At 43.1% G+C, this 12,481-nt stretch overlaps 1 protein-coding gene across 6 annotated transcripts in view; it reads left to right on the top strand.

Moving 5' to 3' along the window:
- FBXL20 (F-box and leucine rich repeat protein 20) overlaps positions 1-8,429 on the top strand; it is an 87,142-nt gene extending 78,713 nt beyond the window's left edge. For all 6 annotated transcript variants that reach the window (XM_037495053.2, XM_037495050.2, XM_037495052.1 and 3 more), the window contains 4 exons: positions 882-926; positions 2,590-2,646; positions 4,538-4,750; positions 7,432-8,429. In XM_037495053.2, the coding sequence (XP_037350950.1) occupies positions 882-926; positions 2,590-2,646; positions 4,538-4,750; positions 7,432-7,539 (423 nt within the window). In that variant the 3' untranslated portion in view covers positions 7,540-8,429. The remainder of the gene's footprint in view (positions 1-881; positions 927-2,589; positions 2,647-4,537; positions 4,751-7,431) is intronic.
- The last annotated feature ends 4,052 nt before the right edge of the window (positions 8,430-12,481 follow it).

The following is a 12,481-nucleotide window of genomic DNA, read 5'->3' as shown; positions in this document are numbered from 1 at the left end:
GACATTACACTTACCTCCCACTCTTCCAGAAAGATAATTTTCATTCAGTTGTTTATGTTTGAAAGAATCTCTGTTCAGCAGATTTATTCACTTGGACTTTTAAGATGCCAGATACTTTAAATATACTTGAATGTAAAATAAATGAGAAATTTGACTGTGGTTAAGACCTTTTAAAATGGGGCCTCCCTGGTGGTCTAGAGGTTATATCTCAGTGCTATCACTGCTATGGCCTGGGTTTGATCCCCACCCAGGGAGCTGACCCACATGGCACAGCAGACCTCTCCTGTCTTGCCCACTGTTCCCCTCTGGTCTGTACCTAAACCTCTGGTCTAGCCCCAGTTCTTATATACATAAATATATAAAATAAATCTTAAAAAATAATAATAAAATAAGTAAGGTGTCATTAAAATAAAAAAACAGGCTTTTTAAATGTATAATTAATGAATAAGGCAAAAAGTGACATTAGGGGGCCTCCCTGGTGATGCAGCAGGTTAATAAGCACAGCGCTATGAAGCTGTCCGCAGCCTCTGCAGCATGAATTTGATCCCTGGCTAGCCAGGGAGATAACCCACATGGCGCAGCAAACCTCTCCTGTCTCGCCCACTGCTTCCTACAGCAGTGTTTTCAGTCAGTCAGCCTGTTCTGCTCCCAGCTCTGTCTCTCGTGAATCCTCTCACCCTCCCACACCTCTGGCCTGTACCCCAGTTCTTGTATGCATAAATAAATAAATCTTTTTTAAAAAAAGTGACATTAGCATTATACTACCTCTGAAACTTGAGATTTCATCAGTATATTTAATACCACTACTTAGTTTTCTGGTTTAAAATTGTTCCCATTGTTTTAAATGGTTGTACTATAATATTTGGTTCTGCGTTTTGTAGAATTGCCATGAACTTGAAAAGATGGACCTAGAAGAGTGTGTTCAGGTAAGACTGGATTTTTACTCAGAAATACAATGTTATAGAAACTTTATACATGCACCTAGTAGTATTGGGTGCCCCACCTTACTGTCATGTAGTGCCTGGCAGCACTGCTTACTCCCCATGCATTAAAGTGTCCACCAGCCATGTCATGCAGTGGCACACACATATTTTAAGGAACTACTACCACATGCTGATAAGGTGGCCATTGGAAAGAAAAAGGCCCAAACATTCAGGCTGTGAAGATGTTGAGATGGTTCCTTAGACCTGTAGCTATGATACTGGTAAATAATTAAAACCCTGTCACATTGATATATGGCACTGCCCTTTTTTGACTTAACTAGACCCTGGACCACCTTATACCATTAGTCCTGGAGGCCTGACTCTCTAGAACTCTGCCCTTAGGACAGGCAGACTGACTAGGTAACTCGTTCTCAACATTTTATTTTATTATCAGTTTTAAGAGTTTTGAAATTATTCAGTGACTGGGGAGAAACTTTTTTTTTTTTTTTTTTTTGTGGGGCCCTTGCCAGTGCCCGGAGATCGAACTGGCGCTGCAGAGGCTGCGGGAAGCCTCGCAACCCAGTGCTCAACTGCTGCGCCACCAGGGGAGGCCCAGGGGGAGAAACTTTTTTTTAATAACATGTCCAGATACTACTTGGAGACTTGACTAAACAGAAACTTGTTCTTACTAAACTGAAATTTGTTTAAATCCCTCTGTGTCCCTTTCCAGTGTTAGTCTTTCTGGGTGGTATACATACACCTGGCTATCCCAGCCTTCTACCCCTCACTTTTTCTTAGCCTCTGTGAAGTCTTACACAGTTAAAGTACCTTAAGAGTTGGGAAAAGGGCCCTCCCTGGTGGCGAAGGTGGTTGAGCGCTACACTGTGAGGCTGTTCGCAGTCTCTGAAGCACGGGTTTGATCCCAGCTGACCGGCGAAAATCACACATGGCGCAGCCGGACCTCTCCTGTAGTGCCCGCTGCTCCCCTCAGCAGTGTATTTCGTCAGTCTGCCTGTTTTGTTCCCCGCTCAGTCTCCGGTGAATCCTCTCACCCTCCCGTGTATCGGGCCTGTTCCCCGGTTCTTATATAAATGAATCTTTTAAAAAAGAGAGAGAGAGTTGGGAAAAGGAGCATTGATTTACTTTCAGTCCCAAGGCAACTATAAAAGACTTTTCTTTCTTTAGTTAAAGCAGATTCCAGCAGTCTCTTCTTCCATCCTGGGAAGATAACTGACATGCAAGTTATCAAACCTGAGTTATAACATACTTTATAAAGTACAGGCCAATTATCTAAATACTTGAGGATGTTCCTACTTTAATTTTTTTCTTGGAGCCGTATCTTCTGATTCTTCTCTGTGATGGTTTTGATGAGGTAGAAAAAAGTCCAGAGATTGTAGAAGTCATATGTGAACAGAGTTTGACTGGTTTCAAAAACAGAACAGAATTCTCAGCAGAGCTGTTGAAAGATGAAGCTAAGCAATAACTAGATGTGTTCAATAGATTTTCAAACAACAGGTTCAAGCAGCTGATGGGATTTCAACCTTAAGGTTATTATTTGTTAATTGATTATCCTCGGATCTAGACTACAAGTATAATGGAGAACGAGGTATATGGCCCATGATTGTATTTGGAATTATACCTAAAAAAGCTTATGTCTTTCTTTCAGATAACAGATAGCACATTAATCCAACTTTCTATACACTGTCCTCGACTTCAAGTATTGGTGAGTTTGACTTTGAAAGTTGTTGTTTTTTTTTTTTAATAGAGGCATGTTTTTTTATTTATTTGTTTGTTTGTTTTGTTTATACATGCACTGGGTACAGTCAGAAGCGCGGGAGAGTGAGAGAATTCACCAGAGCCAGAGGGCGGAGCAGAGCAGGCAGAAGGACCGAAGTACACTGCTGAGGGGAGCAGTGGGCGGCAGGAGAGGTCTGCTCGCCATGTGGGACCCTCCTCCGGTGGCCGGGGAGCAGCCGGGGATCGAACCGGCGCCGCGGAGGCCGCGAGCAGCTTCGCAACCCAGCGCTCAACCACTGCGCCACCGGGGAGGCCCTGACTTTGAAAGTTTTATGTGTTTATCGGATTTAATCAAAACAGCACTATAGTTAGTCCTTACTTCCCTCTTAGTGTGTGGTTACCATTTGGGGAAGGCATATTTCTCCATATTGCTAATTTAAAGAGAACCAAGGGAGGGCCTCCCTGGTCGTACTGGGGTTAAAGTCTCAGCTTATCAAGTTATCACCAGCCACTGCAGCATGAGTGTGATCCTGGGCCAGGGAGCTGACCCACATGGCACAGCAGACCTCTCCTGTTTCACCTGCTGCTCCCCTCAGCAGTGTATTTCAGTAGATCTATCTGTTCTGTTCCCCACTCTATCCCTGGTAAATCCTCTCACACCACACACCTCTGGCCTGTATTCCAGTTGTTGTATGCATAAATAAATAAATCTTTTAAAAAACTTCATAAAATTTTTTTTTAAGTGGACCAAGGGAGAACCTGAAGGGAAACACTGAAATAGAAACTGGAAAAATCAAATGCTTTCTGTACCAATAATTGGAGAAAATGGAAATAAGATGGAGAGTATGAGTTCTACCTTCTACGTTAATTACATTCCAGCCTGTATGGTGTTTAATTCTCCAGATATATAAGAGACTAGATGGCCTAAAATATAGTTGTTGGGTTTTTTTTAAGATTTATTTATTTATGCGCAAGAGCTGGGGTGAAGGCCAAAGGTGTGAGGGGTGAGAGAATTCACCAGAGACAGAGTGGGGAACAGAATAGGCAGATTGACCGAGGGGAACAACGGGCAAGTCAGGAGAGGTCTGCCTCGCCATGTGGGTTGCTCCCTGGCCGGCTGGGGATCAAGCTTGTGCTGCAGGGACTATGGACAGCTACAGAGGCTGGGGATAGCTTCATAGGTTGCGTCTTGGAGGCGGCGTGGGGGGTGCTAAAATATACTTTGAATCACCTTGGGATCAGATGTTCCTATAAAACAAAACCAGTCAAGACTTTACCTGGGGGAGTTCTCTACTACTGCTCCCATTAACACTACAGGAAACCATTCTAATGGACTGTTCTCTATCTAGGCTAATTTTTGGTACATTTAGAGGCATGCTGCTATCCAAAATAGGGTCATTGGTTCTTAGAAGGAATCCAGGCATTCAAGGAAAATTTGTAAAGCAAAAAGATTTATATGAAGCAGTGACCACACAGGACAGTTGTAAAGAGAATCATCTCCAGTTAATTAACTGTTTGCTCATATTGCAGATATTCAATTAATCCAAGTTCCAGAAAATTTTGTGCAGAAAAAACTCAAGCCCCATTTGTCCCTGTTAGATGTGGAGTGGGGAGAGGGCATTGTATATCATTTTGTTTATATACTACTTCATTGTCATTATAAAAGTTGAGAAAAACACACAGAAATCCTGTTCATTGATTGTCATTAGCAGGACCCCAGCAACTCTAGTTTTCTTTCTTCATTTCACCACATCTGCTGATGGCTCCATGTACATCAAAATAAACCAGGAAGGTCTCATTTCCAGTTTTACATAGGCCTCTGACTGGAAGAATACCGTTAGATAATTTGTGTCCTTTTTTCCTCTATTTGGCTACAGAGTCTGTCTCACTGTGAACTGATCACAGACGATGGAATTCGCCACCTCGGGAATGGAGCCTGTGCCCATGACCAACTGGAGGTGATTGAACTGGACAACTGCCCACTCATCACAGATGCATCCCTGGAGCACTTGAAGAGCTGTCACAGCCTTGAGCGGATAGAACTCTATGATTGCCAACAAATCACGCGGGCTGGAATCAAGAGACTCAGGGTAAAGATGGTTGCATCACTCTCCAGCTCTTCTTCTCGACATCCTTTCCTTCCTTTTTTGCTCCCCTCCCCAAACCATGTCCTTTTTTCCCTCATAATTACATTCCTGTGGTTTTTCTATATAATTGGACATTGAGCAAAGAGAGGAAAAGTGAGAGCACAAACCTAATGGTACATAGTCTTCACCTGTTATCCTACATGGACATTTAGTAGGAAAATACCCACTGAAGAGAAGAAAAGTAGGTCTCCTCCCAGCAGACTCTCCAGTAGTGTCCAGGGCTTAATCACATGCCAAGAGTCAAAAAAGCACATGCCAGATTTTGTTTCCAGAAAACGAAAGGAATAACATAAAATAGTTATGTGGAATTTGGGAATTTAATATGTATTTCCTTTTCTTAAATCTCCACATCTCCGTGTCCCAACCCTTTTCTTAGTTTGTTTTATTTATTTATTTTTAAAGATTCAGTTTTATTTATTTCTGCATATAAGAACTGGGGGGGTAGGCCAGAGGTGCGGGGGTGAGAAGATTCACCAGAGACAAAGTGAGGAACAGAATAGACAGATCTACTGAAACACACTTCTGAGGGGAGCAGTGGGCAAGATAGGAGAGGTCTGCTGCACCATGTGGATAGCTACCTGGGCAGGGATTGAACTCATACCCCAGTGTCTGGCGATAGCTTGATAGCACTGAGACTTTAACCCCTGTGCCACTAGGGAGGCCCCTGTGTTATTTTTTTAAGATAGCAAATGTATCATACAGTTTTTTTCCTTTTTCTGTTTACCCCATCCTTCATAATTGAGAGACCCAGGTGTAGCCAAATGACCAGAGACAGATTGTCAGCAAGGAGATTATAGATTATAACAAATCTATATGTTAGATTATTCAGCTCTGCAGACATGTTTTGGAACATTTGCTTCACACCTGCTGTGGGAAAGGCATTGTCATTAACCCTTACCACCAACCTCCAAAAAATCCATCTTGGCCACGTGGTGTCTGGGTGCATAAAGGAACACCAAATCTCACCTTGAGTTCCAGTTGACTTAGGTCTTCCTCTCCTTTCAGATAGAGGAATTGAGCACAGCTGTAATGCCAAGGCCTTATAGCCATATTTCTTCCTCACCAAGAGGAGAGCCACCGGTCAGCCAGAAGCTCTTCCATCTCTGAATTCTCAAGACTATTTATCTTGTCTTCAAATCACATAGCATTTTTTTTTAAAGATTTATTTATTTATTTATCCATTCATTCATTCATTTAATTATACAAGTACTGGGTACAGTCAGAAGCACGGGAGGGTGAGAGAATTCACCATAGCCAGAGCGGGGAGCAGAGCAGGCAGAAGGACCGAAGTACACTGCTGAGGGGAGCAGCGGGCGGCAGGAGAAGTCTGCGCGCCAAATCACATAGCATTTTTTCATTTTAGTTTAGTTTTTTATGTGCATAAGCTCCCTAAGAGCAGGATCTTCATCTTTTTTTTTTAAAAGCTTTATTTATGCATACAAGAAAAGGGTGTAAGCCAGAGGTGTGGGAGTGAGAGGATTCACCAGAGACAGAGCAGAGAGCAGAACAGCTGGATCTACTGAAATACATGCTGACGGGAGCAGCAGGTGAGACAGGAGAGGTGTGCTGCACCATGTGGGTCAGCTCCCTGTCTGGGGATTGAACTCCTGCTGCAGTGGCTGCGATTAGCTTGATAACACTGTGACTTAACCCCTTGCTCCACCAGCGAGGCCCCAAGATGTAGACAATGTTTTTTCTAATACTTATTTATTTAAAGATTTAGTTATGCATGCATGCGAGAACTGGGTACAGGCCAGAGGTATGGGAATGAGAGGATTCACCAGAGACAGAATGGGGAACAGAACAGGCAGATTGACTGAAATACACTGCTGAGGGGAGCAGTGGGCCAGAGAGGAGAGTCTGCTGCGCATGTGGGTAGCTCCCTGGCTGCGGATCAAACTCCTGCTGCATTGGCTATGGACAGCTTCATAGGTTGCACCTTAACCCCTTGCACCACCAGGGAGGCCCTTTTTCTGATATTTTTAAAAAAAATCTCAGGGCCTCCCTGGTGGCACAAGGGGTTAAGTTTCAGCACTAAGAAGCTATCTGCAGCCACTGCAGCACGAATTTGATCCGACCCCAGCCAGGGAGCTGACCCACATGACACAGCAGATGTCTCCTGTCTCACCCGCTGCTCCCTTCAGCAGTGTATTTAAGTCAGTCTGCCTGTTCTGCTCCCCGACTCTGTCTGTTGAATCCTCTCATGCCCCTCCACACCTCTGGCCTACACCCTAGTTCTTGTATGCATAAATAAATAAAATAAGTCTTTAAAAATATATATTGTCCACAACAAATTGAGGGAAATTATTTTAAGCTTGCATAATTTCTTCCACCTACGGGAATCCAACTACAAGCCCTTTTGGTATAGGTTAAAAGCCTGCTGTGACATTTTTCCCCGGTTTTGTTTGTTCCTTTTTTTGTTTATAGAGTAAGTACTAACATAATTTAATTTAGTCATTTAAAATGGTTGATAAAATGGAACCCAAGCCTCTCAACATCCGGATTGGTACTTAGCCTCTGCCCTGCTGTCATGTCCACCTGACCTGTTAGTGATTTTTCTGAAAAGCAATCTTTCTCTCTGTGTTTCAGCCCTCTCTCTTAGTAATGTTTCTGTCTTGTTTCAGACCCATTTACCCAATATTAAAGTCCACGCCTACTTCGCACCTGTCACTCCACCCCCATCAGTAGGGGGCAGCAGACAGCGCTTCTGCAGATGCTGCATCATCCTATGACAATGGAGGTGGTCAGCCTCGGTGAACTGAGTATTTAATGACACTTCAGAGTTACTGCGGAGTCTCCAGTGGAAGCGACCCCAGAGTTCTGGGCAAGGGTTACAAAGTGAGGGCAGCATCCAAATCCCCAGAGCTACTGACACATACGCATACCTACCGTCACCCCCACCTACTCTAGCTCTGTGATCTGGGGACTGAAGTCTGCACTGGCTTTTATCAAGTGGATTGGTAAAAGGTACCCATTCCTGTCAGGCATGCCCAAAAAAAGATCATAGGCAAGGTAAAGGGAAGGGGGCATTCCAGCAAACCCAGTGTTACTGCTACTGCGGTTTCTTTATTTTGTTTAGGGGATTCTTTGGAGATTTTGGAACAGCAACTGCAGTCTTTGGGGGTCAAGGAAAGCATTCACAAAAAAAAAAAAAAAAACTATATGTTGTATCCAGGGACCAGAGAGAGAATTTCTTTGCATCCTATAAATGGTAGCCATCCATTGTGAGATGACTACAGAGCTTCTGTGCTTCCTAGTTCCCATGCCAACATGCTGAGCATGCTCACAAGAAGGCTCATCCATTCCTCTCCTGTGTTTTAGTATTTGGCCCAGAGGTTTCCTAAATGGTTGCATTGAAATCACTGTGGTCCAAATGTGATTACTTATTCACCCAGATTGTCACTCTCTGTAGCACACTTGTGCACCTGTCTTTTGTTCTCTGTTGCTCCCTCTTGCACTTTTGCTCAGTCTGTCACCTCTTCATAGTCTGCTTACTCACACTCAATTGTTACTCTTTTGTTGCTGTTGTGTTTACAGTTTGCATTTTGGATGATTAGTTGGGGTTACCGAACATTTTTAAAAGAGACATTATCAATAAATATTTTTTTAATTCTAAATTTTACCATCAGGGGACCCTGCCTGAATCTTTGCCACTCTGAAGGGAAATTATAACAAAAGCAAGAAAAGTTATGAGAAGATACTGAGCTAAAACTATTTTGATGAAAACAAACTTTGCCTTTTGGTTTCTGTTACAACGTCTTGTGCAATGTAATAATAAGCATGATATGCCCAATATTCTCCTTGCACATTTTTCAAACTCTACTAACTTAACAAGAGAGAAATGTATATCAGTTAAGAGTGGAATAGCAAATCCTGAGCTGGAAAGTAACCCCCTCCACCCAAGCTCACACGGTGTTTTCTGTCCACTGAAATCAAGGTATGAGCAGATTTGCGTCTGTGAGGTGGCTTTGCTTTACCAGGAATGCTGCTAAAGGAACTGTGTTGTCTAGCTGGTCAGCTTCTCTTTTTTTTAATCCCATTTCAGCCTATCAGGGATTCAAGATGTACCCTGGGATAGTGTATGTCAACACTGTATGTCAGTGTTGATAGTATCCTGTCTCATATTGGAACGTCAAATGACCAGGACCTTTTCACCATATCTCTCTTGTGGTCCAGGTTTCCTGTCAGTGAAATACAAGGGTAGCCAGGTGAAGACATTAGAGCAGCAGGAAGAACATTAGGAAGAAGTGGGAGTTCAGTCTCTCTGCCTTGCCTGGCCACCAGAGCTCAAGGCAGGGTATTCAGTGCCCATGGCTCAGATTAAAGAAGCAGCTCCCCCCACGCAAAAATCATGGAGGCTGAGGAAGATAAAAAATGAGTTTCTAAAGTACAGGAAGTAGATTTCTAAACCGATGGCTGAAAACTCATGTGATTTTAATAGGATGAGTTTTTTCCTTTTTTTGGTCTTTCAGGGTAATAATGTGCAGTCTAGCCCATCATGATCTTTAAAAGCTCAAATTACTTGTATTTTTCTCTAGCTCTTCCCCTGATCCCATTTTAAAATTTCCATGTAAGGAATATACTTTGAAAAGTGAGATTCACTTTCCTGGCCATGCTCCACGCACATACACATACACACACACACACACACACACACACACCCTTCCAGATGTGGTTGATTGTATTTGGGTCCCCAGGTCACTCATTCAAACAAAACTTTTAAAAAGGGAAATATTAAGGGCTATCTGCTCTAATATATATTTTTTTAATAGTGCCTGAGCAAATTGACCATAAGATCCTGACTGATAAGTGAGTATGGATGAGAATTACCTAGTAATTGAAGCTATTAAGACACTTTTACATACACATACATGAGAAGGTGTAAAAGGCCCAATTCACCAGTACATGGACGTCTTGGAAATGCTGCTTCTCGACTCAGACAGTGAACCCACATGCAGGCCCCTTACGGACTTGGAGTCAGAGAACAAAGGACCCGGAGTATGCAGGGCTGGCCTGCAGGTGGGTGGCAAGAGCCTTGTTTCTTTCTCAAGAAAACTTCAAGCCCATCAAGCTTGGAAGGAAATTTTTTTTATGCAAATCTGCAACCTGCTCCTGATGATGAATGTACCGGGACTTTGAGAACCTAAAACATGGTAAGTTTTTTGTGAGGTTGAAAGGGTCCTGGTCTCTGAACATAATACTTCCTGTCAACATCACAGACACTTTGGAAAATTCAGTAAGCCTTCACAGGTGTAGGAAAAACTCTCCTTACAAAAAGAGTATTACTACATCAGTATCTTAAACATCTTCTGTATCGGCCCCATCAAGGTATTCTAGCTTTTTTTTTTCTTCACTGCTCCCATTCCCTTCCCATACCTGTCCTTGTCCTTTTTTTAAAGCCTTTGTCTCCCTCCCAAAGATGCTGCTGATTTCTTAAAGGTCCCTAGTCTGGCTTCCTCTTTGGGTCCTTGTCCTGATCTAGGCAAGCTGTCCTGGTGGCCTTGGATTCCCCGTTAGCATGCCTCAGGCCATTTTTCACTGACTGAAGTTTGAGCTCAAACTGTTGGGTGTGAGAAGTAAAGGGATCTGGCTTCAGCTTTTTTCTCCAGTATTTGGAATATGAAAGCACACTGTCTTTGTTTTCTCCTATTCTGGTTTTTTAGTAAATGTAAAAATACTCTTTATATGGTTTCTGTAAATCTCCAGTCTGATTTCCACATCCATTAAGTTTATTTAGCAGACATATAGTCAGAAGTTTTGTGTATTTCTTATAGCACATGTTTTAGAGGAAAACCTGCTAAATATTTTTATGATGCTTTATTTTGGGCTTTCCATACTCTTTTTGAGCAGTTCAGTATAACTAATGCTGTTACAGGAGTCAGGTTCTTTCATTTCCTCCGGTTGCCTTGTTACATGCAGTGTTACTAGTTTGATGCCCGCCAGAGCTGGCAGGGTCGGGGGCCACAGTGTGCAGTGGGACTTGGCTCAGTTTGAAGTTTCTAGGGAATGTCATTGGAAAGAAGAGGGCGGCTTCCTGTGGGCAGCGTTTCCTCAAGGGCTTGTTTGGAGAGGAGGAACGCTGCTGATGCATGCTGCCCCTCTCACTGTGCTGCAGGTCACGGTTGCAGGCTGCCCATGAAAGGACCTGGGGTTAAAGGAAATCAGTCTATTCTCACTTAATCCTTCTTATGTGCATAATTTAAGGTTAGGTTTATCTTCCTCCTCCTGAATCCTGGCTGACAGACTCAGTGGTAAGCTTTCAGCTTCTGGAGGAACGTGTCATAAGAAGATTGCCTTCTCTCTCTGCCCACCAGTCCCTAGGATCTTTAACCACCTCAAACCCAGGCAGTGTGAATTAGCCAGGTTTTGTTTAAGAAGAGATGTAAGATGATCTCGGACCAAATGACTAAAATCAGTAGGAGGGTGAAGGGAAATTTGGAGTCCCAGCCTCTCCATCTCTTTTCTCTCATAAATTTTAATTGGAAGATAGAGAAAGACCATGTTGTTGGGGTATAATTTGGGAATAACATTTGCGTGTATGTGCTTTGTGCCCTCACTTTAACTTCTTGATTCTCCAACAAAGAACATGCTGCTCTGCCCCTGCCCTCTCACTTGAGGCAAACTTCTGCCTGCCAGAAACTACCAGACAATTGAGTGTTTTGCCTGAAGGGCTTCCACAACTTCCCCTCTCAAGGCAAGTCTGCCTGTTTTGTCCATCTTTATTCTTAGGAACATCAGTTCTGTATCTCTGAAGCCTTGATCCTTAGGAAAGTCAGTAAGAACCTCTCGGTTGAATCTGAGCCAATCTTTAGAACCCAAGAGAGCAGAAGAAAAACTGTTGGAGAAACCCACATGTAGGATGTTCAGAGAGTTCTATAGGATACTTGTTGTCTCTACCCTGTGTGGTTTCGAGGAAGCACTTAGTGGAGTTTGGGTCATGGTATCGCATCTCAGTGCCTCCTCAGGGGGTGATCTGCTGCCCCTTTAGGGAAAGAAACTGAGCAACCAAACTCCTTCCATTGGCCCTTTCTGTTGTCTGTATTTTTCGGAGTCTTGTTTTGAAGAATCAGAGTGAGGAAATGGTAGGTGGGATTGAAAACAAAGAAGAGTATCTGAAACCTGGGGTACTTTACTTCGGGTACATGTATCTGTCCTGCGTATATGGAAATGGCCACTGCACGTGCAAGCAGATTCACTTTTCTTTCCATCTGATAAACTCCATGTGATCTTCCTGGCACGGAGGACTCCCGCTTTCCCTGACATACCTGGTCATCCAGCTGTGGGTGAAAGAACCACCCAGCTGCATCCCAGCAGCTTCTGGGTATAGTTTTCACCAGGGCAAGAGCGGTAGGTAATAAATGAAAATCCCACCCCAAGGAGAGGTGGGAGAAGTGTCCAAACATGTTTTCTCTCCTGCTATCCTCTAAGAACCCAGGGAAATCTATGATGTGATACCACTTTTGTTAACATGGAAGAAGAAAACTTTGCCCCGCTAAGATTCTCTTGTTGTCTCTTACTACTTAGAAATTCTAATCTGTGCCACACTGCTGCTCACACACATATATGTTTCTAACCTTAGCTTAAGCCTCCTCAGCCCTTGAAGCCATTATTCTATTTTATTATTTTTTATGGCACTAGAGAATGAAAACTGAAAGTCTTAAAAAAGAAAGAAGT

The sequence above is a fragment of the Talpa occidentalis genome, unplaced genomic scaffold (assembly GCF_014898055.3).
Source record: "Talpa occidentalis isolate TD23 unplaced genomic scaffold, MPIMG_talOcc4v2.1 talOcc4.7, whole genome shotgun sequence".
In the NCBI taxonomy this organism is placed as follows: domain Eukaryota; kingdom Metazoa; phylum Chordata; class Mammalia; order Eulipotyphla; family Talpidae; genus Talpa; species Talpa occidentalis.
This window is presented reverse-complemented; position numbering and strand designations above follow the sequence as displayed.